This window comes from Podarcis tiliguerta, assembly GCF_965153285.1.
Source record: "Podarcis tiliguerta genome assembly, chromosome: 13".
NCBI classification, from domain to species: domain Eukaryota; kingdom Metazoa; phylum Chordata; class Lepidosauria; order Squamata; family Lacertidae; genus Podarcis; species Podarcis tiliguerta.
The window spans coordinates 53,735,335-53,761,283 of NC_139546.1; the positions used below are offsets into that span (position 1 = coordinate 53,735,335).

At 55.7% G+C, this 25,949-nt stretch overlaps 3 protein-coding genes across 7 annotated transcripts; 1 reads left to right on the forward strand and 2 right to left on the reverse strand.

Moving 5' to 3' along the window:
• Positions 1–5,807: 5,807 nt before the first annotated feature.
• LOC310662303 (uncharacterized protein) lies at positions 5,808–7,746 on the forward strand. Of its 3 annotated transcripts, none has more exons than XM_083409088.1 (7): positions 5,808–5,985; positions 6,075–6,153; positions 6,250–6,302; positions 6,390–6,444; positions 6,533–6,582; positions 6,716–6,854; positions 6,951–7,148. In XM_083409088.1, the coding sequence occupies exons 1-7, from the start codon at positions 5,900–5,902 to the stop codon at positions 7,026–7,028; spliced, it is 540 nt and encodes a 179-aa protein (XP_083265214.1). In that variant the 5' UTR covers positions 5,808–5,899; the 3' UTR covers positions 7,029–7,148. The 3 variants fall into 3 exon arrangements, with proteins under 3 accessions (XP_083265214.1, XP_083265215.1, XP_083265216.1); XM_083409089.1 differs by having other exon boundaries at positions 6,716–6,768; XM_083409090.1 differs by lacking the exons at positions 6,390–6,444; positions 6,533–6,582; positions 6,716–6,854 and having other exon boundaries at positions 6,951–7,746.
• A 4,968-nt stretch (positions 7,747–12,714) lies between these two features.
• On the reverse strand, positions 12,715–16,879 carry BACC1 (BPTF associated chromatin complex component 1). 3 transcript variants are annotated; one of them, XM_083409293.1, is made up of 6 exons: positions 16,768–16,879; positions 15,240–15,334; positions 14,178–14,279; positions 13,743–13,921; positions 13,515–13,619; positions 12,715–13,246 (listed from the first exon to the last, which is right to left on the reverse strand). In XM_083409293.1, the coding sequence occupies exons 1-6, from the start codon at positions 16,786–16,788 to the stop codon at positions 13,179–13,181; spliced, it is 570 nt and encodes a 189-aa protein (XP_083265419.1). In that variant the 5' UTR covers positions 16,789–16,879; the 3' UTR covers positions 12,715–13,178. The 3 variants fall into 3 exon arrangements, with proteins under 3 accessions (XP_083265419.1, XP_083265420.1, XP_083265421.1); XM_083409294.1 differs by having other exon boundaries at positions 12,715–13,242; positions 16,768–16,876; XM_083409295.1 differs by lacking the exon at positions 14,178–14,279 and having other exon boundaries at positions 16,768–16,876.
• Positions 16,880–18,406: 1,527 nt separating this feature from the next.
• On the reverse strand, positions 18,407–21,966 carry RNASEK (ribonuclease K). Its single transcript, XM_083410902.1, has 3 exons — positions 21,781–21,966; positions 19,949–20,025; positions 18,407–19,626 (listed from the first exon to the last, which is right to left on the reverse strand). The coding sequence occupies exons 1-3, from the start codon at positions 21,856–21,858 to the stop codon at positions 19,485–19,487; spliced, it is 297 nt and encodes a 98-aa protein (XP_083267028.1). The 5' UTR covers positions 21,859–21,966; the 3' UTR covers positions 18,407–19,484.
• Between the last annotated feature and the right edge of the window lie 3,983 nt (positions 21,967–25,949).

The following is a 25,949-nucleotide window of genomic DNA, read 5'->3' on the forward strand; positions in this document are numbered from 1 at the left end:
GTTCTGAAGGCAAAGGAAGGACTGGACCCTGATTAATACAACGGACACGAGGCTTGACCAGCAAGACTCTGCGAGGAAGTGCACAGCCCAGGTCGTTTAACACAGCGTTTGTAAGAACGAATCAGATTTCCTCTGAGCATTTCAAAAAATCCCCATGTGGAGACAAAGTCAGATCAGAGGAAGCCTCTTAACTACAAAGAACTATTTGCCATTTCAGCATGCATACATGTTCAGGCTAACTAAGCAAGAACCAAGGAGGAATGCATTTAGTAAACCCCGGCAGTAATAAACCCATAGGAAATACAGGCATGTTACCACCTCCATGTGAACTCTGTTCCTGGCCCTAAGATTCACAAAAGCTACATCAAAGCTACCTCCTTATCTTTATGTACCAGGGATGCCTGGCAAGCAACTGGTCTGTGTTAGACTGCTTTACACGTGACCGTCAGGCATAGAGAAAATGAGGCAGAGATGCAGAGGCTTGTGGGATCGATCAGAAATCATGCCAATGACCCAAACCCAGTCAAAGCGATGCTTTCACCGCTGACACAATGGCTTGCTCCATTTTTCATAATTCCTCATAGCAATCCTACATGACCACTACAAAGTACTAGATCATTCTGAGAGATAATGCAGAAAGAGTCGTTGGACAGAGGACGGACTCTGGGAAGGCGGGGGTCTCTCCTTCCTTGGAAGCTTTTAAGCAGAGGTTGGGTGGCCGTCTGTCCGAGGTTCTTGAGCAGGGATTCCTGCATTGCAGGGGGTTGGGCTGGATGACCTTTGGGGGCTCCCTTCCAACTCTACAAATCTATTATTCTGTGGGAATGTGAAGAGGCACCCAGCGGATTCAGACTAGGGCTGGGCGATATCTTATTTTCAGCATCTCAATATATCGCCAGCTAAACATTGTGATATCTAGTACCAATATATTGTGATGCCTGAAATAAGGATGGAGCTATGCAGAGGCTCAGCACCCTCTTTCTCAGAGTGGCTGAGCAGACAGCTTGCAGTATTCCATGCCTTTCAATATACCTTTCGCCTCTGGGAAGCCCGCAAGAAGAACTCCACTCCCTCCAAAAAAGTCTTCTCCTGTGGCTCCTACACAGAAGTAAGTTGCTGCCTTGTAGGAACATAAGAAGAGCCTGCTGGATCAGGCCAAGAGCCCACCAAGTCCAGCATCCTGTTCTCACAGCGGCCAACCAGAAACGTACAAGCAGGATCCGAGTTCAAGAGTAACCCTCTTCCCTCCTGTTGTCTCCAGCAGCTGGGATCCAGAGGCTCACAAATTCTGGCCAGCTTTTCATGGGTAGTAGCCATCGATCGCTCTCTCCTCCCCCTCAGATTTGCCTGATCCTCTTCTAAAGCCAAGTTGCTGGACTCCCTGCCTCCTGTGGCGGCAGGGAGTTCCACAGTTTCTGCTCTGCCTCTGCACCTGGAAGGCCCTCAGAGCAGCCTATTCCCAACCTGGCGCCCTCCACTTTCAGACTACAACTCCCATCAGCCCCAGCCAGTAGGGGTCACATGATGGGAGTGATGTAAGAAAAATGAAACAAGTGCACTAGGTGCAAATAAGTGCATTAAACACACATCCAGAATCAGAGAACCCAGAAAACAAACCCATAGGAGCTTGCAAAACCCACACCTTAAAACGGGGTCTCTAGTTTTACTTTGACCGAAGAGCAAACATTGAAGGTGTGTAAGTCCTTTGATTGGGTTTGAGCTGAAACGGTGATCCCTGTTTTTTTATAACTGCTTTGGCGACCACGAAGGGACTTTCGGTCCACCTGTTTTGGGGGTGCCAGAGATCCTGACAACCCAGCACACGCCTTTTGAGAGGCTGCCCCCTCTCTCCCTCCCAGCAGACGCGGGAGGAACGTGGATACAACGCCATCCCTGCATGACGACCAAGACAGGAGCCTCAGACAAATAAGTACACCACGTTCCCCACCTGTGGTGGGCACATGTACGGATGCTCCTCAGCGCCCGACTTAACAAAGCAGAAAGAGGCAAAATTCTGACTGCAGCAGGAGAGGCTCAAAGGCAGCCAAAATGCCCACCAGAAAAATCTCAGGACGAACCACAGTGGAATCACAACACCCTTGTTGCAGGAATTTATGTAAAAGGGGGGGGGGGTTGCCCCTCCAGCAGATTTCATACACACACACACACCAACTACCAAATTCAATCCTGCAATTGTCCCCCCCACAAAACACTTCATCAGTTTTTTCCTATCTCTCTTCAAAAGGGCCTGAGCTGCACATTACCAAATGTAACAATGCACTGATAAATGCATTTACGTCCTGATTTTTAGAAAGTCATATAAAGTCGCTCCAGTATTGGATTTGCATCTTTCCAACTTTGTTCTGTTCAGGAAAGGAAAGGCTACTAAGGGGGGAGCCTGGGATGTGGGCAGCCGTAATCCTGAAACCTGAGATCAGGTGCACAGCAGCCTCTTGCACAAGAGACAATCACTGGCATCCTGGCAAATGGGTGCCAGGCAGGTAGCCATCCTGTGGACAATAGCAAACCATCCAGGAATGGGTTAGGTTCTTGGTGGGGACAAAGAGGTGTGATTAACTGGGGGGGGGGGACACCAGGAACTTGTAAATATTTCTTTTGTCTTCTTGATGGGTTTGAGGTGGAGGTCAAGAGGAGGATGGGGACAACCCTCATGCTCAGGTTTCTGTCACCAGACCCTCCCTATTTGTGGTGTATTTGTGATGTATGCATGATGCATTTTTAGGGGTGTTGTGGGTATCTTTGTAAAAGTGGGAGCCACCCTTTGTTCTGGGCTTCTTCCTGCTTCTGCCATGTGGTGGGTGGAAGCCCTGTTGCAACAGTCATTGGAATAAAGACCAGGCCTACTGGCTGCTGTTTTGCTCCTCTATTCCTGGCTGGTGTCTTTGGTAATCCAAGCGAGCCCAAGGATTTCCCTATAACACCCTTGAAGGTGCTGGAGTTTTAAGAAAGCAGTATGAGACAGAATTAAACCTGCAGGCAGCGGTGGAGGAACCCTCTATGGAACCCGGTGATGCACGCATGATGTCCGTACAGGCTGTGCATGTGCGGCATCCCGTACGGTCGCCATGCGAGAGGCAGCCTGTACGGATGCCCGTATGGACGGCACACGAGAGCGGCAGCGTGGCATCCGTACAGACTGCACGCACCCTCGGCCGCTCTACAGCTGGGGGGGAGGCAGGGGCCATCTTGTCACCCCCCAGAGTGGCACCCGGGTGACCCACCCCCCACTTCGTACGCCCCTGCCTGCAGGGCAGCTATCCATCAATCAGACTAACATTCAAGCAGTCATACGAAAACCCAACAAGCATCCGTCCGAATATTATACAGTGGTACCTCGCAAGACGAATGCCTTGCAAGACGAAAAACTTGCAAGACGAAAGAGTTTTTTGTTTTTTGAGTTGCTTCGCAAGACGAATTTCCCTATGGGCTTGCTTCGCAAAACGAAAACGTCTTTTGCCTTTTTCTTAAAACTGTCAATGCATTCCTATGGGAAACCATCAATGCATTTCCTATGGGAACCTGTGCTTCGCAAGACGAAAAATTCACAAGACAAAAAAACTCGCAGAACGAATTAATTTCGTCTTGCGAGGCACCACTGTACCCGTTTATGCTCAGCGATAAAGATTTGGGGAGGACCAGACCCTGAGAAGGCAGGCAGTCAGCTCACCCATAAAATTTTCTTTAAAGATCAATCATCCCCTGAGACCGAAAAGGTCAGGAGTTTCCAGCTAGGCTATGAGAGGAAGCTGATCTTTCCACAGCAATGTCCATCTTTAACGGCAGAGATATAAGGGGAAAGGAGGAGATTAAGGCGGACGGAGAGGAGGAGGCGGCGGCAGCCGCAGTTCTCACAAGAGGAGAAGGAATGGCAACAGCAGCCTCCGCTGGCCATGGACTTGTTGAAACCAGGAACAGGGGTGGGCAGTTAGACGACTCCCCCAAAATCCCAAGTCCCCACCACAGCCTCCAACTAAGGCCAGGACAAGGACCATTGACACAGACACACATAACAGCAAAAAAGCTCAGAAAAGAAAACCGTAGCAATAAGTGAATACCATGTGTTGTACTGTTCCCCCTGACTATCCAATATAGAATCAAATAATTCGCCAAAACTCAATGGTTTGCGCCTTCCTTTTCAAGACTGCGATGTATCGTCCTTTCAGAATATTTAGCTGCTGACACATCACAACGTTGAAAAGCTGGTTGCACCCGGCCCTACTCATGAGATAAAGGTAAAGGGACCCCTGACCATTAGGTCCAGTCGTGAACGGCTCTGGGGTTGTGGCGCTCATCTCACTTTATTGGCCAAGGGAGCCGGCATACAGCTTCCAGGTCATGTGGCCAGCAGGACTAAGCCGCTTCTGGCGAACCAGAGCAGCGCACGGAAACGCCGTTTACCTTCCCGCCGGAGCGGTACCTATTTACCTACTTGCACTTTTTAGCGTGCTTTCGAACTGTTAGGTGGGCAGGAGCAGGGACCGAGCAATGGGCGTTCACTCCGTTGCAGGGATTCGAACCGCTGACCTTCTGATCGGCAAGTCCTAGGCTCTGTGGTTTAACCCACAGCGCCACCCGTGTCATGAGATAAGTGGGGCCAATTCCATTGGATGTGTCGTTTCTCTCCACATTGGTAACACCCCAATGAAGTCTGTTACGGAAAAATTATGGGTGCAGGTTTACTCCACTGCTCAGTTCGTTGGGCTGCCGCTCCCCACAGGTCTTGTCAGCAAAAGAAGGAATTTCCAGCAAAGTACAGTGGTACCTTGGTTCTCAAACGCTTTGGTTCTCAAACTCCGAAGTAAGTGTTCCGGTTTTTGAACATTTTTCGGAAGCCAAACATCCAATGCGGCTGTCAGCTATTGTTTCCGGGGCACCTGCACCAATCAGAAGCTGCACCTTGGTTTCTGAAGTCAAATGGACTTCCAGAACAGATTAAGTTTGGTGCTTTTGTTTTTGCTATTTATTTTGCTGCTTTTTTTTTTTTTTTAGGCTTTTTAGTTTAATTTGTTTTTGTGACTCTGTGGAACCCCAATTTTGCAGCCTTCCCTCCTAGCAGGATTGCTCCATTCCCTCCATATCCTTTGTCATCTCTTTCTGAAGCTTTCCCAACTCTACAGTATCCATTTTTTTAAAGTTGTATGCTGCTGTGCCTTTATATGTATGGGGTGCTGCTGTTTATAATAATAAATGCAAACAATAAAAAACATATAAAAAGTTAAAATCAGAAATCAGCTAACCTTTGTGGAGCAACCTCTTGCCTGCCTAGGCTTGTCGGAACAGAAACCTTACTAGCAGGTGTTTGGAAGTGGACGCCATCTCCAGTGGCAGCGAGTTCCACAGGGGTGGGCAGACGGCCCTAGAGGCTCGCTTTGTGCCGGCCAAATGAGCCAGGGGCGCCCCTGCAGCTCTGCTTGCAAGGGACCCCAGGGTCATCTAGCCCAACCTCCCGAGGGGGTCTCGCAGGGTTGGGGGTCCCACGCCTGGGGGGCGGGGCTCCGCAACACGCGCTCCCGGCAGCGTGGGAGACGCGCGCCAGCAGGGGGCGCCTGACCCCGCCCTGCCCGCTCCGTGGGGAAGGGGCTCCTTTTCACGTGTATGCACGCGCGCGTGTATTCTGGGGGTGGGAAGGAGAACCCCCCCCTCCCCGTGCACTTCCTTCCCGCGACCACTGGGGGAGGAGGGGGCGGAGTCTTCTGGGGGCGGGGCTCCCCCAGGGGCGGCTCCCCCTCCCGCGAGGAAGTATTTGCCCTGGAAAGAAAAGGGGGGGGGGCGACAGAAGAGGCGGAGCCGCCAGAAGAGCCCCCCCACTTCGCGGCTGGCTGGCCGCCTCTTCCGGGGGGGGGGCTGGGATGCGAGGCGTCGGGCTGGGGGGCCCCCCATGGAGCGCATGGAAGTGGAGCCCAGCGGGGCGGGGGGGGCCCTGCGGAGGTCCAACAGCGCCCCCCTCCTGCCGGGGTCCTGCGGGTAGGAGAGGGGGGCCGCGGGGGGGCAGGAGGGGGGGTCCCGGCGCAGCCCGTGACGCAACTCACCCCCCCGCCTTTCCTTCCTTGCAGGACCCCCCCGCGGAAGGAGGAGCCGGCCGGCCCCCCCCGGAGCCGCCGCAGCAGCGTCTGCCTGGAGAGCGGGCTGGGGGTGAGCGCAAGAGGGGGCTCGGCTGCATGGGGGCCCCCCCCCAATGAAAGCCCCGCTTGCAAAGGCTCACTGCCCTTTCCCTTTTTCTCTTGCAAGGTGGAGGCCATGAGCGAGACGCTCCCCCGAGTGTGGGGGCCCCCCAGCAGCAGGTGAGGCTTTTCTTTTAGGGGGTGCAAAATGGGGGGGGGACACACCTGGCCCCGCAGCTCCAGCTTCAGCTTGTCCTGCTTTTGCAGGGCGCCCCCCGGCGGCCTCCACGGCGGCAGCCCCGGCCCGGGGACCAGCTATGGGGTGAGTGTGGGGCGCAGAGGAGACCGGGGAGGGAGGGGGTTCGCAGGGGCAGGGCCCCCCTAATTGTTTCCCTCTCTCTCTCCCCCAGTTTTCCAGCCCCCCCAGCGCTGTGACCCCCCACTCCTGGCATCTCCAGAGGTGGGTCGGAGGGGGGAGGAGAGGATTGCAGGGGGGTGGGATGGATGACCCTGGGGTCCCTCCTCTGCCACTGCAGGCTGCTCTGGGTGAACTGGCATGACCTTTGCCCCCCCCATCTGCTCCCCTCTTCCAGGCTCCCCTCCTCCCCAAGGACCCCCCCAAGGCTGGAAACCCTGAAGAGGAAAGGTAGAAAAAGAAAAGGAGGAAACATGGAAGAACATGAGCATTGCCGGTGGGAGGGGCCACCAACATTTGTGGGGGGCTCCAAGAGCGTGAGCAAAATGGGGGGGTACCTGGGAGGGGGCAGTTACGGGGGGGCACAATACTGATTCTCTACCCCTCACCCACATCTCTGCTTCTCGTTGCAGGAGGACTGGACATCGACTCCCCCCCGAAAAAGCTCTTTGTGGCGGGGGTCCCCCTCACGCCCCCAGCCCCGTAGCTGACCCCCCCCCAGGCGAGGGCAAAGGGCACTCCAGCTCCATTCCTTGGGGGGTTCGCATCAGGCTGTGCTCGGAGCTGGTTTTCGTTGGGGGGGGGATACCCTCCAGCAGGAAATAAGGATGGGGGGGGGTCAGGAAAGAGGTGCAGCGGATCCTTTAATTAAAAAAAAGGATTTGGGGGGGGGGGGAGAGGCAGAGGTTTCATTTAGTGGATTAATGCAAAGGTCAATTTTGCAGGAGCCCCCCCATGCTTTAAACTTCCCCCCCAACATCCCCCCACAAGGTGGGGGGGCACCCTTGGAGTTTCTCAGGTGGGGAAGCCCAGGAGTGACTTTGTGGGGGGGCTTAAGTGATATTCCCTGAGCTCATTGGGACAAGGATGTCCCCCCCCCCCAGCAAGAACTGTGTACCAAGATGGACTGAAAGGGGTCTCTTATCCCACCCCCTGGCCTTCTGCTACCGAATCATGTACTGTATAAACCATGTTTTTCGGGGGGGGGGCATTTGCAGGATTATTTTTCTATTCTATGTATATATATATAATTTGTACATATCTTCTATAAATATATAATATATATTTTTCTGTTGGGGAATTGGGGAGGGGGGTTGCCCTGGGGGTTGGGGGGTCCTTGCTTGAAACAGGGCACCCCCCCCCCTGCCACTCCTGGTGGATCTGCTGTGCATTTTGCAATTCTGTAATAAAAGGACCTTGAAGCAAGGACCCCACTGGCTCCTGATTGGCGTTGCATTTTTGGAAGGGGGGGGGAGTTTAAAAATGCCTGCAGGCAAGAAGAATGTGCCCCACAAGGTGGTTTGGTGTGGGGGGGGGCCGGGTTACAGGAAATGAAACCCCAGCGGAAGAGGAGGAAGAGGCCCTGCCAGCCGGGGGGGGGGGGGGGGTATGTCATCTTGCAAAACCAACCGAGGGCTGGAAAGGAATCCTGTTTCCCAACACATACAGCTGCCCCCCTCAAAAAAATAAATAAAATTCCGCTGCTGCCCTAGCAACTGACTAGCTGCCCCCCCCGCACAAAAAAATCATATGCGATTGGTGGGCCCAGATCCACAAGCAAAAGAGGGGTGGACTAGATGTCCCTTGGGGTCCTCACGCTACAATTCCATGAAACGCAGGACCCCCAGCTCCCCTCCAGCGATGACTATTGGGGATCCCCAGCTCCCGGCCTTGGAGGAAACGCTCTGCGCGCGCCCAGAAGCCCCCCGCCGCCCTTTGACCTTTGCCGCCCGCAGGTTGATTGACACTTCCTCCCGGGGACCTGCTGCCCCTCCCCCGCCCTGGGCCAGGCCTGGCTTCTGCAGAGGTCAAACGGAGGCCGTTGCCCTTTGACCTCTCCTGCTGGGGTGGCCAAGCAGCTTTTGGGGGGGCCGCTCTGAGAAGGAGGCGGGGAGGGGGGCTGGTTGCAGGTGGGGAGGGGGCCTGCGGGAGGGAGGGGGTCAAGGGGTGCCCCCAGCCCCTGCCTGGGAGGGGGCGCATGCCCTGTGCCAGGGGAGGCCTGCCTGCCTTGCCCAGGCCCCGTTTTGGGCAGGGTGGGGGGGCTTTGGCGCTGCCCGGTAAAGCCGGCTGGCGTTTTGCATCGGCAGATTCAACAGCCTCGGTGGCAGGAAAGCGAGAGGCGCACACAAATACACACACACACACAAACACACCGGCCTGGCTTGTGGAGAAAAGCACACTCACACGGGGGGGGGACCTGGGGGGGCTGCAAGGCCGAAGCCTGGCCCCGTGCCGTGGGGCGCCCTCCGTCCAGGGAGGGGGGGGAGGGAGCCAGAGTGGCCGTTTGAAAAGCTGAGCCTCTGCCAAGCCAGCCTTGCAAGTTGGCACCGTGTCAAAGTCAGCTGGGGACGTTGAAGCTGGCGGGAGACGGAGCCGCTCAAAAGCTATTTTTTCCCCGGGGAGCGCCTGCCCGGATCCGCCCCAAACTCCGCACGCCGCCAGTGGGGCACCAAGGCTCCCCCCTGAATTTTTTGCAGATTTTTCCAAGCGCCCCAAAGGGGCTTTTTCAAGTGTAGAAACTTGCGTAGGGGGAAAAAGGACCAGGCTTTTCTCCGTTCACCCCTGCTCTTTTTTTCTCTCTCTCCCTCTCTCGTTGCCTCCACAATCGCACGGAAAAGGGCTGGCAGCTCCTGGGGGGGCCTGCTTTGGGAGGGGGCCCCTCTTATTTTCTTTTATTTCCTTTTGCCCCCCACACCCTCCGAATCTGGACTCCCTGGAAAAATCTAAGAGTGGGGCGAGCTGGAAGGGGGTCCCCCGATTCTGGGACCTGAACAAAAAGCGGGGGGCCAGTTTTTCCTCCCTTTTGCAGGAGGGGGGGCCACACGCACACAAACCCCACGCGGATCCAGAGCGGGCAGCGTGCCAGGACTGGGTGGCAAAGGCATCAGGGCCCCTCTTGCTATCTCTCCGTGGGTGTAAAAGTGCTTTTTAAGGGCTTCTGGAAAACCCGCCCCCCCAGCGCCCGGATGGGGGCAATGGGGCAGCAGAGGAGGTAAGTTGGAGGTGCCCAGGGAGGTGGCGTGGGGATCGGGGCCGGCTCAGGGCTGTCCTTGCCCCGGGAGGAGCTGGGTGTGTTCCTTTTCACGGCTGCAAGCTGGGCAGAGTGTGGTGCAGGCAGCTGAGAGGCCTGGCAGGCCCCAGACAGGATCCAGAAAATCCAGGAGGGGGGCAGCCCCCAGAGGACACCCCCAAATTGGCTTCGTAGGCCAAAAAAAGGGGGGTGGGGGTCCGATCCTGAAACAGAGAAGGGTGAAACCTCAGCTCACCAAAACAGCCCCAAAGCACACCCTGTGTGGTTGGAAAACTGCAAAAAGAGGCTCCCAGGACAACAAAGGCTCGGATCTTGCGGGGGTGAAGCCCCCGGGAACCCCAGAATTAGACCGCAAGACACCCCACAATTAAAAGAGAGGAGCCCGGCCCCCCCTGCGGACCCCCTCCTTTAAGAAGAAAGCCGTCATTTGCAGAATACACCACATCCTGCCCTCAAAGGCGTCAGCCTCTTCCTCCCAAAGGCAGGATCGGGCCCCGGACACCTCTTGGGTGTCTCACTGCAAAACAAAGGGGTGGGGTTGTTGTTTTCCAGTGGTGGGGGGGATCACGCCACCCCCCACCCGAGAATCCCGAAATTTAAGGGCACCCACCACACAAAAAAACAGCAGCTGGACACCTCTGAAGCAAAACAGGTTCCTTTTTACTCTCCCTCCTCCACAATAAAAAAATAAATCAAGCCCCCCCCCAAATATTTCGATCCCTCACCCCACAAAATATGTATATAAGCTTTCAGAGCCTCTAACCCTGAAAATAGGGAAATATTGAGAGCAAGGCTTGGGCCCAAAGATGATTTGACTGCCATCCGCCCCACTGCCAGTCCCTGCACCCCAAAAACAGCATTTTGTGGGTGTCCGTTCAACTCATTGCCCACAAATGAGCACCCCCTGCTCCGAAAAAGACCCACAAAGCCCCACGGCCCAGCCCTCCAGGGACACCCCTCTCCAATTCCTCTAATTTCCCCGGTTTTCCTTTTGAGCAAATCACACCCTTTGGCTCTTGAGGACGAGGCCGGCCAGGCAAAGGCACCAGGCGCCTCGAAACTCCTCTTCGGCCATTTGCAACGTTGGAGAAAATAGGTGGGGATGGTGGAAAAACAGAAAATGGCCACGGCGAATTCTTAGAAAAGAGTTTGGGGGTCACTTTTTTGAGGGGGTGGGAGAATTAGATACCCCTGCAAAAATTAAAAATAATGGAATCGAAGTGAACACTTCCTTTACAGTTAAAATGGAACATGGCGAACGGGGGGGCGGGGGGAGCAGTTAGTTGTTGTTTTTATTTTTATTTTAATTTTATTTTTTTATTTTTTTATTTTTTTTATTTTATTATTATTATTATTATTATTATTATTATTATTATTTTATTCATACCGTGCCCATCTGGCTGGGTTTCCCTGCCACTCTGGGCGTCTCCAAACAGAAAATTAAAAAAATGATAAATACATCAAACATTAAAAACTTCCCTAAATAGGGCTGCCCAGCATGTTGCGGGGGGGGGGGGGGTTGGCGGTAGTTTTAGAGGCCAAAAATGCTATTTTCTTTGTAACTGAAATAAGGTCTGCAAAAGAAATTTCGGGAATAATGGGGAAGGCAGGGCTTTGTCCCATCTGCACACAGACCCACCGGCTCTCCACAAAGGGGGGGGGGGTCCCAAGTTCTTAGGCGTCGGCCTGCCCCATCTACCCCCCCCAATAGGGAGGGACGGGTTCTTTTGGGGAGGACAAATGCCCCCCCGGACCCATGGCCTTTTGAGGGTGCAGCTGGATGTGTGCACAATTGCATGACCCCCCACCATCACCCCGTCCCTTGGCATGAATTGCTTGTGTGCAAATTGGGGCGGGGGCGGGGGGGTGCGATGCCCCTTGTGCAGCCAGGAAGGCCTTGCCCTCCGCCCAGTCCATTTCCTCCTGGGGGGCTGCAAGGCCTCCTCCTTGGTGGGGGGGGGCACCCCGGGCGCTCCGTGTTCCTCGTGGGGTGGGGGTGGCGAGCCCAGCAGCTACTTCGGGAAGGGGTTTGGGGTGGGGACACACAGGGACGCGTTTCCCGGAATGCAGACCTTGCACAGAACTGCCGAGCCAGGCAGGGACCGGAGGGTCATCTAGTCCAACCCTCCGCAGTGCAAGCACGGGTTCAAGACTGGCCAGGGGGGAGGGGTACAAATAATAAAATTATTATTCATTATTACGATGAAGATAAGAGGGTTCCCCTGCCAACAAACACACACACTGCGATTTTATCCCAGTTTCCCAAGCTCCTTCCTGACACCCCCCCCCAAAAAAAATACAGGCCTCCTTCTTCCCAGCCCTCTTCTCTCCACCCCCCAGGAGAGGGAAATGTCACAAGCGAAACCGAAGGTGCTGAGGTCGGCAGGACTGAACTTGCAAGGTGAGCGTGTTTTGGGGGGTGGGAGGAAGAACAAGCAATGCTCCGGAGCCCCCAGCACTGACTCCCCTCCCTGCCCCCCCAACAGTTCTGGACCGGATCCTGCTTCCGCCCAAGCAGCACAACATGGTTTGTTTGGTGGTCTGGGAATCCACAAACCGTCTTGTGGTGTTGACGCGAGAGCAGGCAGGACTTCGAGGGGGGAAGAGAGCCTGGGGGGGGGCCCTCTCCACCCCCCTCACATGATGGAAAGCAGATGCCCCCTCCGGACACACCCCCGGCGGACCACCCCCCTCTCCACATTGAGGCTCGTCCCGCCGTAGCAGCACAGAAATATTGGCACTGCCTTGTCCAGCCAGTATTGCTAGCGCTGCTCCCGTGGGCCTGGCACACACACCGGGGGGGGGGGGATGAAATGTGGGGGGGGCTGGGGAGATGGGGGGCACGTAAAAAAGAGGCTGGGAGGAGGAAATGGCAGGGGGGGGGACCGAGACGTCCTGCTCTGCTCACCTTCTCAATACAATACAGTGTCTTTATTGTCATTGTCCCATACAGAACAATGACATTCTCCCACCAAAGGACTCTCCCTCCGCACCTGCCAGGCCGCCCCCTCTCAGCCCCTGGGTCCCAAATTGCTGGGGGGGGGGGGAGGTCTGTGTGTCATCAGTGCCCCCCCCCATCCCTGGTGCTGCTGTCTCAAGAGGCCTCGGGCGCAAGACGGGATGCTCAAAGAGACAGGAGACCCAGGAGGGAGGCAGGAGGCTTTTATTGCTACCATCATCATCATCATACAAAAAGACAAAACCACACTTCGGGGGGGAGTGGGGTGAAGCTAAGGAGGCCCCCCCCCATTTGCAGAGGAGTCCTGCCCCATGGGGCACAGCGAGGGAGTCAAGGGGGCCTCCGTGGGTCAGCAGGGACTGAGGGCAGCCGCATCCATCATTACAGGGCAGGTGAGGAGTGGAGCATGAGCACGGCTGGGGGGGGGGAAGGAGGGGGCAGCCCCCCAACTCCTCAACCTCTCCTCTCCCCACTGGGGGGGGGGGCAAAGATCCAGGAGGAGGGTGAGGAGTTGAGATAGATGAACTCCCCTTCCCGGAGACAGGAGGACCAGTCCTTGGCCTGGAGTGGCAGTGCTTGCATGGGGGGCCACGAGATTGGGGGGGGAGGGAGAGAGAGCCCCCCCACCGGAGGGCAGGGGCAAGCGGTCCGTCAGCGGGAGAGGAGGGGCAGGTCTGTGCCAGGGGTCATGAGGAGTCCAGAGTCCAGATTCAGGCTGTCTAGAAAGAGAGAGAGAAGGACCAGGGAGCTGGAGGGAGGGGGAATGGGGGGGCCACAGTCCAATCCACCCATAAGGCCCCTGCCCCACCCAGTGGGGGGAGCCCAGCCCCCTAACCCAGGGACATTTCGCACCCGGCACCTCTCACCCAGCCCACCAACCAAACCCCACAAAGTAGGTGTGAGGAGCCAATTCCCCATGGGGGGGGGGGGAGAAAGAGAGGTCAGGAGGGGCCCCCCAGCACCCACTCGGGACCCCCGAGTCTTTACCCTGGTCGAAGTTCAGCTTCTTGGCAGGGGGGGCGTCTCCCAAGCCTTCAATGTCCACCAGGTCGCTGTGGGCGTCAGAGTCGTTCAAAGCGCTGAGGGTCACGTCTGTCGGAAGGGGGGGAGACCCTGGTTTAATGGGGGGGGTGAGCACGCAGACCCCGGCTCCTGGTACAGAGAGACCCCCCCAAAAAACAGAGAGAGCAACCCCCCCCCCCGGGTCCCACTCACCAGATGCCTTCTGCTTCTTCGCAGGGGGAGCCGAAGGGTCGGGGTGTCCGCCCGCCCCCTGGGTGGAGGGGGGGCCTTGAGGCTGCCCCTTGCGGGCCCCCTTCTTGGGGGACTCCGAGGGGAGGGGCAGCCCGCTGTCCTCGTAGACCTTCCGCTTGGCCGCCCCTTTCAGCTGGGCCCTGGGGGTCGGGGGGAGAGAAGAGGTCAGATTCCCTCAACAAGAGTGCAGTACAGTGGTTAGAGAGCCGGACACCGCCATTCAAAAGCTTGGCCAACCTCACAGGGCTGCTGTGAGGAGAGCAGGAGCAGGATGCAAAACGGAAATAAAGAAGCTTGACGCGTCCAGCACCTGTTTCCTACGCTGCCCTGTGGAACGGCCTCTCTAGAGCTGTGCAAGGACCCCCCACCCGCCCGCCTGCCCCCCACAGCCCTTACACAGTCCGGTCTTTGATGAGAGCACTGATGCGGTTTAGGTCGTCTCCAAAGCGCTGGACGGAGGCCCGGAGCAGGGAGATCTCCGCATCGGTCCATTTGGCCCTGGGGGGGGGACAGTGGGGAGTGGGGGGTCAGGATCCTCGCACCGCTGCTACCTGCTCCTCCTCCCGCCCCTTCTGCTGCCAGGGATGCCCTTCACGCAACATTCCCCCACCCCCAAAATGCAAAAAAGGGCATGCAACCTCTTGACCCCCCTGCACAGGGAGAGCCCATGGGTGGGCGGGTTGGGTGCTGGGTGGGGTCTGCAGAGGGGCCCAACTGCGTTTCCATGGCACTTGAGACCTCAGAACTGGTACTGGGCCATGTAGTGATCTGCATGTTCTTAATACAATATATAACATGTATTTAACACTGTTCTGTACGACACACACCTAGATCTATATGGCGACTTGCAATTTATATATATAGTATAGACAGAATCACAGGCCCGTGCAGAGGCACGTCAGTTGGGCGCATGGAAAATGGTCGACCTCAGCTATATGATGATTTTAGTGCTCGGAGGGGGGCAAACCTAGGGGTTAGTGCAAAAACTAGGGCCAGGGCCTTTTCAGTACTGGCCCCGACATGGTGGAACGCTCTGTCACAAGAGACCAGGGCCCTGCGGGACTTGACATTTTTCCACAGGGGCTGCAAGATGGAGCTGTTCTGCCTGGCCTTTGGTTTGGACTCAGTCTGACCCTTATGTTTCCCTCCCCTTACAGTTTTGATCTACAGGCTACTTTTAAAATGAGGCTGCAATTTAAATTGCATTTTAACCTATGAGGAGCGTTGTTCACCGGCAGAGCACAAAAGTTGACAAAATGCAGCCTTTTTGAGTTTCCGGTCCATGGTGAGGGCGCCTTTCCTTGCCAAGGTGCAAGGGAGCCCAGGGACACCTCTGGGTGCAGCCTGTGGAGCATGCATCCCACCTTGCCCCCACCGCTTGGAAGAGATGGGCAGCCCTGACTGAGACCACAGAAGCATAGGTGGGGGGGTCTCCCTCCCTCCCTCCCTGGGGCTCACCCGGCTGGCGAGGAGTCGGCCACGGGGTGCAGCTGCATGGTCAGCTCGCCCAGCTTGGTGAAAGCGGCGCCAGCGGCAGAGAAGATCTCGCCCACCTGTGGAGGGGAGAGAAGTTTGTTGAAGAAGGAAGAGGGGAGAAAGGGTGCGCGGGGGGGGGGGCAGCTGCAAAGCCCCCTTGCTGAGAGCCCTCTTGCCCTCCACCCTCCATGAAAGGTGTTTTTGCTTGTGGAAATAAGAGGGTAGGCATGCAGAACACACACACCCCAGCACACCTGCCAGGAGGCATGTTTCTTTGGGTGCCTCTGAGCATGCACAGAGTATGTTACAGTCATACCTTGGGTTACAGCCACTTCAGGTTGCGTTTTTTCGGGTTGCGGACCGCCAAAACACGGAAGTACCGGAACTGGTTACTTTCGGGTTTCAGTGGTCGCGAATGCGCTAAGTCACGCTTTGCGCATGCTCAGAAGCACCGAATCACAACCCACACGTGCGCAGACGTGCAGGTGCGGGTTGGGAATGCTGTGGGTTGCGAATGTGCATCCTGCACAGATCACATTTGCAACCCGAGTGTCCACTGTACTTATTTATTTATTTCTTCATTTCTTCAATTTGTATACTGCCCTTTGTCTGTAGATTGCAGGGCGGTTCGCAATGACAAAACACAAGATAAAAGCACAATATAATAGCTTAAGGGAAAACAAAACAATAACCAAGGGCTTTTTTCCGGCTGGAGCTCAGCTCAGGCCCCTCTCAGGTGGCGCCATTGTCATGCTAAGAGAACAAGGGAGAAGCTTGCAGTGAGCTCTGGTGCCTCTTTTTCTAGAAAAACTGCAGGTAACCCCAAACACTTTTAGAAGGCCAAAGGCCTGCGAGGAGAGGAATGCTTTCTGCCTGGTGCTGAAAGGAGGCGACAGGCAAGTCTTCTGCCAACGGGGAGCCACTGTTGAAAAGGCCCCGTTCTGGCGATGCCCATGGGAGAGGAACGCGAAGAAGGGCCTCAGGCGAGGAGGATCTCAGGGGCCGGGTAGGGAGAGGGGCGGCCCTTGAGGGCGCTGACCTGTTTAAGGCTTTATAGCTCAAAACCAGCACTTTGAATGGGGAGCCAGGGCAGAAGGGCCAGGATGGGTGTCCCGGGCTCAGACCCTCGTGGGCCCTGAATTCTGCCCCAGCTGAAGTTCCCGAGCCGCGCTGAGCTGCGTGGGACCCCCAGGGGTCATCCAGCCCACCCCGCTGCAGTGCGGGAAGTGGGGCTCCCCATCCCTTGAGCGGAAGGTGCGGGGGACGTGCCCCCCTCGCCTCCCCCCCCCGTCTCCCTCGGGGTCTCGGTCCCCGTTGGGACACAGCGGGCGGCGAAGAAGAAGCCGAAGGAGGGCGAACCAGCCCCGGGAGGGAGGGAGCGAGCTCTGCCCTCCTGCTCCTCCTCCTCCTCCCGCCGCGCGGCGCTCGGCCCATGCTCAGAGGCACCCTCCGCCCCTCCCAGAATCCTTGGCGGCGGAGGCGGCGCTTCCCCCTCCGCCTCCGCGGGTACCTTGGTGGAGGCGGACGTCATGGCGACCCCGCCGCCGCCTCCGCTGCTCCGGGAAGGCGACCCGGCCGCTCTGCTGCCTCCCCTCGCCGACACTCTATGGTCCCGCCCTCGCCCGCCCGCCCGGCGCCCGTCTCCATGGCGACCGCGCTTCCTCTCCGCCCTTCTAGCCCTCGCGCTCCTCTATGCCGCGGACGCTCCTTCCCCCCTCCTGGCGCCGCCAATGGAGAGCAAGGCCTCGCAGGAAGGGGCGGGACTTCGGCATCGTTCCGGCGGGAAAAATAGGCCCCTCTGGCCCGAGGAGGACCCCAGGCTCTATGGGCGCCGCTGCCCGGCCTCTCCTGGTTCATTGAAGCACGTGACACCCGCCCCACGAAAGCAAGGAAACCCGAAGACAAGCCCTTGTGACTCTCTTTCTCCCCCGCCTGTGGAACTCCCCGCCCCGAGACATGCTCGCCTGGCTCCGCCGAACCTCCAGGCCCAGAGGCAGTCTAGCTGCGAGGTCCAGCCCCGGGAGCGAGCCCCGAGGGTCTTCTAGCCCCACCCCTTGCAATGAAGGGTCTTCTCTGCAGTTTCTTCTTTCTTCCCACTTTCTCTCTTTTTTCTTTTCCCCCTCTATTCTTTTTATATATTAGATTGGTTTTTATTGTATCGTACATTGAAAACTTTCAATAAAAAATTAGGTCTATATACAAATGAGTCTCATGCTCTACTGCTGGAGCGATCCCATATTGTGATAGGAAGGGAAAATACAGGCTGCACAACTGTGCCAGAAGGCCGGGCTTCCTTCACTGCACCACCCCAGAGGCACACTCCTCCATCGCCTCCCGGGACAGAAGGATGCCAGCACCATTTACAGGGGGGCAGCAACAATGGAGAATGGAGACTTTGAGGTGTGTGGTGGGCACAAGCTCTCCCCCCCCCCAAGACTCAGTGGGGTCCAAAGAGCTTCCTGCCCTTTCTGCATTTGAGTCTTGGCATCCTTCTGCCTTGCTTGGACCTAGAGGGCCCCACATGAATGGTTTAAACTGGGATTGACGGGTTATTGTATTTTTGACAGCTTCTTCTTAACTGGAGCCTCCTGTGAGCCTTTCCTGCCCCAACGTTTTGCTAGATTCGCAACAAAGCACAAACTTGCTTCTGCGTGGAAGCAACCGGCAACTTCAAACTGAGGCAGAAGGCGGCAATACATGGTGAACAGCCACAATAGCCGTGTTCTGCCTCCACTATCTGGGCAGTGAATGCCTCTGAGTAGAAGTTCCCAGAGAACGTGTGGGGTGAGTTGCTGCTGCACTCAGATGCCCCCCTGTGGGCTTACTGCCTCTGGGGCACCTGGGTGTCCACTGTGAGGACAAGATGCTGGACCAGACGGGCCCCCCTCGGCCTCATCCGGGAGCCAGGATCTTCTGGTGTCCTTATGGAACCTCCAGGTCCAGAGGCAGTCTATCTTCATTCCTAAGACCTTTGGGGTATTTGGCCACTGTGAGGTCCATAGGTCCCCACTGGCCTGATCCAGCAGCCGGGACCTTCTGGTGTTTTGATAGCATCACAGGCTTCCCTCTCTCCCTGAAAGCCAAGTACAGAGAATGGGACGGGCGAGGGAGGGAACCGAGGAAGAGGAACAGAAAAACAAAGCAGCCCACACAGATCAAATGCTGTTTATTGCACAGGTGACCAAATGGAGAGAGGAGGAGGACAGCTTTCAACACATTAGCCCCCTGGGTGCACAACCAGACCCCCCCCCCACTGCACCCCCAACTCAGAGCCCCTCCCTCCCAACACCACATCCAGATAGAGGGAGTTGCTCAGGGGACACCCCGTCGTATAGCATACAAGCATTCCACTCTCAAACCCGCAGCTCTGAGCAGCCACATCCAGGCCAAGTCTGCAAGTCAAGTGTGATGGGGCAACTGAGCTTGCAGCCCCATGCGCCAGCTGGCGGGGGGGGGCTGTTGGCAACAGGGGCAGAGACTAGGGCAAGTTGCCTGGCCACGCCTTGGTCCTACAACAAGAAGAGCGTCAACGTCTGCACAACGAACACGGGGGAAGAAACACCCAAGTTCTAGGATCGAGACACAAAAAGGACTGGGACTGGAATGGGCTTGCTCTTTCAAGCACTGTGCTAACCTCCCCGGTTAAAGAGACAACAGAGACTTGGAAAAGAAGAGGTGGGGGCTGTTTTCACTGTACACATACTGCAGGGGGGGGGGGGCGCCTTGTGCTATTTACACAACAACCCTGGCACAGAGGTCCTGCCAGCCGAAACCAGCCCTTGCTGGTCTTTGATGGCAAAGAGAGGCCATTGCAGGGAAGGCGTTGGCAGGCAGAACTGGGCCAGGTGATGCACTGGGGGGGGGCAGGGGGGGAAGAGAAGGTGCAGTAGCCAAGAGCAGCCCTGGATAGGTCCCTTTCGTAAACTAGGTGCTCCAGACCAAGTTGGGAAACTGCACTTTACCCGCACAAACACACATGGATATATATATATGATTTAAAAGGAAATATTCCCCCCTCACTCCCCACCCACCAGCCCCCTTCCCCAGCCGCCAGACCCTGGACTTGGGGCGACCAGAGGATCTGTTGCGTGGAGAACGAGGGCTGAGGAACCCCAAAGCAGGGCCCCAATGTCCAAAAAGGGAATAAATATCAGAGGCAGAAGGAGAGGGTGGGCCGTCCCCACCGGCAGGAGGCTGGAGCCTGGGGGCTGGGCGTGGGGGGCGCCATTAGCGGACCATGTACTCCTTCCGTTTGTTGAGGCGCACTTGGCAGAAGGAGAAGCCCCCCAGGAGGACGTAGAGGCCGGCCGCGATGAAGCAGTTGTAGCTGACTTGCTCATACAGGGCGTAAATCTTGTCTGGACCACCTCTGGGGGGCAGAGAGAGAGGAAGAGGGGGGTCAGGTTCCCAGCTCTCACAGGACACACACACACACACACACAGCCCTTCCCCACAGTTCCTCCAGAATCCCACTTCACAGCCCCCTTTCCCTCCTGGAGCAGCAGCTAACCCAAGGCAGTGGCGGGGGGGGGGTGTATGTTTGGCACCCACCAGGTGTGTGTAGGTGGGTGGGAGATGGGAACAAGTTCTCCTTCCCTCCTTCCTGGCTGATCCTCCCCCCTTGCCAGCCGCAAGGCTGCTGCCGCCCACCACCCCACAGGAAAAGAAGGACCCCACCCTGCCCTACTCACGTGAAGTCTTCTTCGGTGGTCGGGACGTCCTCGATGAGGACCGCTGAGTGGACATTGAAGAAGATGCCCAGCAGCACCTAAAGGAGCAGAGGAGAAACAGGGGTAGTCTCTCCAGAGAGTGGGGGGCAGGGGGAGCCACAGTGGCCACCCCCCTATTGTAGCGCTAGTAATTCTTATTACATACATTCATTCATTTATGCCCCACTCATCTGGCTGGGTTCCCCCAGCCACTCTGGGCAGCTCCCAACAGAATATTAAAAACACGATAAAACATCAAACATCAAAAACTTCCCTAAACAGGGCTGCCTTCAGATGTCTCCTAGAAGTCACGTAGTTCTTTATTTCCTTGACATCTGATGGGAGGGCGTTCCACAGGGCGGGCGCCGCCACCAAGAAGGCCCTCTGCCTGGTTTACTGTAACCTCGCTTCTCGCAGGGAGGGAACCGCCAGAAGGCCCTTGGAGCTGGACCTCAGCATCCGGGCTGAAGGATGGGGGTGGAGACACTCCTTCAGGTCTACTGGACCGAGGCTATTTGGGGCTTTCAAGGTCAACATCAACACTTTGAATTGTGCTCGGAAATGTACTGGAAGGCAGTGTAGGCCTTTCAAGACCGGTGTTATGTGGTCTTGGCGGCCGCTCCCAGTCACCAGTCCAGCTGCCATATTCTGGATTAGTTGTAGTTTCTGGGTCACCTTCAAAGGTAGCCCCAGGTAGAGCACATTGCAGTAGTCCAAGCGGGAGATAGCTAGAGCATGCACCACTCTGGCCAGACAGTACACAGGCAGGCAGGGAGGGTCTCATCCTGCGTACCAGATGGAGCTGGTAGAAAGCTGCCCTGGACACAGAATGGACCTGCGCCTCCATGGACAGCTGTGAGTCCAAAACGACTCCCAGGCTGCGCACCTGGTCTTTCAGGGGCACAGTTGCCCCATTCAGGAGGAGGGAGCGCCCCAGACCCACCGTCCCCCAAAGGGGGACAAAGAGCAAGCCACAGAGTTGAGAGGAGAAAACAGCCCAGATCTCTTTTTGCAGCAGGCACAATCTAAGCCTGAGGAACCCAGCGCCCTCTGCAGTGGGGTGGCAAGCCCCTCCAAAAACAGACCCCAAACTACATGCCAGCTGCTTGCTCGGGTCTCCTTTGCCACCTGCCACCCCCCAAAAAAGATCGCCCAGTTCTTCCAACTGCCCATGAAGGAAACCCTGAACTCCCGGAAGGAACCCTACCTGACAGGAGTCCCACCCCTAAAAAGACACTCAGGTGTCCCCCCTGAAGGTATTCCTGCTCTCTGCACATGCTCCGTAACCCCACCTCCTCCTCTGCTGTTTACCCAACATGCCTCTATTTAGACAGGCCTGGTTTTCCCCCGGGCTGCGTGCGTGTTGGGGGGGGGGGAGGATTCGCCCTGGTGCCCCCCTCGCCCGGTGACTGACACCCGCCTGAGCCACAGTCACCCTTTCCAGCCTCTAATGGGGAAGCTGGAGGAGGAAGCGGAGGGGAAAGACCGCCAGTGGCCAAGGCGCCCGAAAATAAGTTGAATGACTAAATTCGTGGGAGGGGGCGCCTCTCCCCATCACCTCCCCCCGCATTCTGCCCTTGCTCCCAAGATTTGCCCCCGAAGTCCACCCTCCCCGCAAAAAAGGGCTCCTGGCAGTTCCGGTTGTTGCCCGTCTGAATCCGCCGCTCCGGGTGCAGCAGCCCCGGATCAAGGGACGGGGCCCGAACTCGAACGGGTTAATGGGGGAGGAGAGAAGAAGCACCAAGGCCGTCAGCCCCCCCCCCCCGGCCCCGACACGCATCTGGGCGTTCGCACACACACGCATCGCTCCTCACCAGCATGATGACGCCCCAGGCGCTGAGCACGATCCCGCAAGCGGCCATCTTCGGCCCGCAGCAGAGGAGGGAGACCATGGCTCCCGTGAAAAGCCCGGCGGAGGGACGGAGAGCGAGAGAGCGAGCGAGTGAGGGACGCCTTCTTAGAGCTGCTGCCTGGCCGAGCCGACGCAGCAGACTGAGCCCGCCCCTCCCGACGCCCTTGGCGGGTCAGCTGCCGGGCGCCACCAATCGCGCCAGAGGAGGAGTGGTTTGCTGCCGTCTCCCCCTCCCGCTGAGGGAGCAGTGGAAGAGGCCGGGAGGAGGCGGGGCCGGCGCGCGGCTTGGCGCGTCCCATTGCAAGGGGGGGGGGTTCTGGACGCAGCCAAGAAGAGGAGGACCCTTCCGACCAAGCAAAAGCTTTCTATAATGAAATAAAAATGCAAGCAGCTCTTTTGGAGGGCGGCAGGTTCCTGCATTGAGGGGGCTGGGCTAGATGACCCTTGGGAACCCCTTCCAATTCTACCATTCTGTCTAGGGAGACAATGGGAGAGTGCGCATTTGGGGGGTGAAGTCAAACCCTTGGAGAGCTGCAGCACCTGCTGTGGCGGCAGAGACCGATGCAGGAGAGACATGTTTTGTTGCAGCCGGGGCAGAGGAAGGCGTCCGGTTGTGCTGCTGCAGATGCACCCGGGCATTTCTTCAATCTGCGCTCCTCCCAGCGGTGAACATGCTGGGAATGTGAGCTTGGGAGAGCACAGCTTTGAGACTCCGTCCTGCCAAAACCCTCCTGACGCAGCACATATTGAGGTGTGTGGAGACGTCACGCCTGGCAGGTATAGGTTGCCCACGACTCACTTCCATAAATGCTCAACACGCAAGCCTGGTACACCTTTACCTTGGTGTTGGACTTTAGCATCACGTTCTCCCGTACCCTTTTGGAGAGGTGAGTCGTAGCTGTGGCTGCCTCGCCAATGCGCTTGTCCAGCTCAGCATTGATGGAAGAGGCTGCTGGTTATGGTGGAACCAGCGTGTGGTCACCAATGCTGGTGGCAATGTCCTGATGAGAGATGTTGGTCTTCTTCAAGCCAAACTCCCTGCAGGCTTGGGCAAGACGGTTGAGGAGTCGCTGTAGGCGGGCTTCCTCTGTGGAGTACAATTCCATGATTCTATTATTGTTTCTCTGTTTGCGGGTGTGGCTGTGTGTTGTGCTACAGCACATGATCAGAGGGAGAGGAGCTACTGCCAAGAGGAAGCCAGGCTGAAGGAGGAAGTTGGTAGCCAGCAGCGGTCCTGCTTGGCTGACTGCAGCCCCTGGGAGCTTGTGACCAGGAGCTTATGACCAGAGGAGTTTGAGGGAGAGGCCAGGTGCTTAGGACCAAGAGACATCGATAGCGAGGGAGCTGCTGCAGTGACCCACAACACCTGTGCCATGTTTGTCTTCCTGCCCAAGAATGTTCAAAACTATATCTGCAGCCAAGTGCAAGCTGGTTGCCTCAATGGAAGAGGAGGCACAGGAACTTGAGGCCTTCCTATCCACATTTCGAGCTACCTGGCAAGATAGCTACCTGGCAAGTGGACTGTGCTGGAACAGCACCACAGGTGGGCTGCCTCTAGGGAGGAGTAAGATCGCCTACTGCAAATGGACAAACCCCTGGAGAAATCTGACACACAGAAGTAGAACTGTCAGGAGACATGCTCCGTCACTGAAACTGCAAAATCGATTCCATGCTTTCACCTCAGACACTGATTCTGGGCCAGAGAAGCTAGGACAGCAGCTGCCAACCTCGGAACACACCAAGGTGGCTGTGAAAAAGACAGCATACAGAATGATTCCTGCCACTCCCCAGAGGAGGAAGAGACGTGTGGTGGTGATAGGTGACTCCCCACTGAGGGGGACAGAGGCCACAGGGTGCAGAGGTAACCGGATGTCCTAGGAGGTCTTCCAGCAGCAAAAAATCACAATGTGACTGAGAAATTGTCAGTCTTATAAAGGCCATGGACCACAACCCCTTCCTTCTGAAACCTGGCGGGATGTGACTCATGACTGGAATGTATCAACTGGGGGGGTATAAACTGTTCAAAAGGAATAGACCAAATGGGGAGGGAGGAGTAGGGGCCTTATACGTAAAGGATGTGTATGCTTCTGAAGAGATCTGTGACATGGAGCATGGAAGGCAGACTGACGGTATCTGGGTAAAAATTGTAGGAGAGGGAAACAACAGTGGCCTTACTGTGGGTGTATCCTTATCCACTGGCCCAAAGGTGGGCTCATGGGAGTGGTTTGGTGCAGGTATGCCAAAGGAGGATGTCAAAAACACCAGAGTGTTCAGTTCTAGTGCTTTATTTGGAGGGTAAGCTTACAGTAAATCAGCCTGCTAGATCTCACTGCCATTACAGATGCAGAACGGACACATCAGCGAGAGGTCGCCATAACTTGTCTGCTCTCAATCAAATGTTTATGCACACTCTATGCACTAAGCAGCATAGGTCAGTCTGCCCAGAACCTCCTGGCACACCTGGCTGGTGAGGCCACAGGTGGCAGCTGTCCAAATGATTTCCCCTCTCCGGGCTGAGAGCCCAGCACCCCAAGGCCTATGCATAAAGACAGCATCACAGCAAGCCAATTAGCATGTATACAAGCAAGAAAACGTATGAGCTCATTCTCACAATTACCAAATATTTTAGGGTTATCTTGACCACCAAGATGGTGCTTGCAGCCCCTTCCGGAACATTTCACGGGTTCAGCACAGGGATCTCCAAGCCAGACTGAAGACTTGGGTGATGCCTTCCTAGAGCAGACTACTAGAGGTTCAAACAGGAGAGAGTCATGGGTCACTTTGGCTACCACCATATCTGTTGGGACTCCCAACTCTGCTAAGAATGTACGGTCCAAAAATTCTCCAGTTGCTCACTGGCCATTTCTCAGAAGGGGGAAGAAGCATCAAGGAGACCATCTATCTTGGACGTGGTCCACACCAACTGATTGATAAAGTGGAAGTGCCAGGAAATGCGGGAGGAAGTGGTCGTGTCCTTCTGGGTTTCATAATATAGAGGCAAGGGAAAGTTGAGTGTAGTCGGACATGCACTCTGGACTTTAAGGCAGAAAATTAGAAAAACCAATTAGAAAAAGCTGAAGAAGCTACTGGGTGAGATCTCATGGGCTTGTTGTTGTTCAATGTCTTTATAAATGACTTGCATGAAGAAATTGATGCTCATCCAATGTGCAGATGATACCAAAGTGGGAGGGCAGCTAAAGCAACAGAAAACAGAATCAGGATTCAAGTTGACCTTAACAGATTGGAGAACTGGGTCAAAACTTACAAGATGAATTTCAAAAAGGACAAATGAAAGGCATGTCAGGGGTTTCCTGGCATTCATAAGGCATGAATAACCAAATAAAAGATGCACAAATATTAGATGAAGAGCACCTGGCTTGTCAGTAGTACATGGGAAAAGGATCTTGGTAGACCACAAGCTTAATATGAGTCAACGGTGTGATGCTATCCTAGGCTGCATCAACAGAAATAGAATTTCCAGATTAAAGGAAGTAAGTTCTTTCTATTTTGCCTTTGTCGGACCACACCTGAAGTACTGTCTCCAGTTCTGGGCTCCACAATTTAAGAAGAATATTAACAAGCTGGAATGTATCCAGAGGAGGGTGACCAAGATGATCAAGGGGCTGGAAACCAAGCCTGATGAGGAACGGTTGAAGGATCTGGGTATGTTTAGCCTGGGAAAGAGGAGACAGAGGAGATAGGAGAGCCACCTTCAAATATCTCAAGGGTTGTCCCATGTAAACTTGTTTTCTTCTGCTCTGGAGGCTAGGACCCAAACATGGCTTCAAGTTACAAGAAGGGTGACTCCTCAAACCAAAGTATCATGAGTGTCAACTTTGACATCTCAGCTAAATCCAGTAATTTTAACAACCATTCCTCCATTGTAGGTAATGAGTCTTCCCATCTTTTTACATATAAGTCTCACAGCTGTAATCGTATAGTGAAATAAATTTCCATAGTCTTTTCCTAATTGTATATCCCTAATTTCCAACAGGAACAATTCTGGTTTCAGTTGAAAATATCTTCAAAATTCTCTGAATCATTTTAAAGCTTTTTATACATGTCCATCAAGCATGATGAAATGTCCTTTCATGTTCTTTACACCTGCAACAAGTATTTGGAACATTTTTA

Coding starts and splice junctions, on each gene's coding strand:
- LOC310662303 (XM_083409088.1), top strand. CDS start 5,900: ATGGAGCGCATGGAAGTGGAGCCCAGCGGGGCGGGGGGGGCCCTGCGG. Junction 6,154..6,249: donor GCCTGGAGAGCGGGCTGGGG/GTGAGCGCAAGA, acceptor TTCTCTTGCAAG/GTGGAGGCCATGAGCGAGAC. Junction 6,445..6,532: donor GCCCGGGGACCAGCTATGGG/GTGAGTGTGGGG, acceptor TCTCTCCCCCAG/TTTTCCAGCCCCCCCAGCGC.
- BACC1 (XM_083409293.1), bottom strand. CDS start 16,788: ATGACGTCCGCCTCCACCAAG. Junction 14,280..15,239: donor GCCGACTCCTCGCCAGCCGG/GTGAGCCCCAGG, acceptor TCCCCCCCCCAG/GGCCAAATGGACCGATGCGG. Junction 13,620..13,742: donor GAAGAAGCAGAAGGCATCTG/GTGAGTGGGACC, acceptor CCCTTCCGACAG/ACGTGACCCTCAGCGCTTTG.
- RNASEK (XM_083410902.1), bottom strand. CDS start 21,858: ATGGTCTCCCTCCTCTGCTGCGGGCCGAAGATGGCCGCTTGCGGGATC. Junction 20,026..21,780: donor CCTGGGGCGTCATCATGCTG/GTGAGGAGCGAT, acceptor CTGCTCCTTTAG/GTGCTGCTGGGCATCTTCTT. Junction 19,627..19,948: donor ACCACCGAAGAAGACTTCAC/GTGAGTAGGGCA, acceptor TCTGCCCCCCAG/AGGTGGTCCAGACAAGATTT.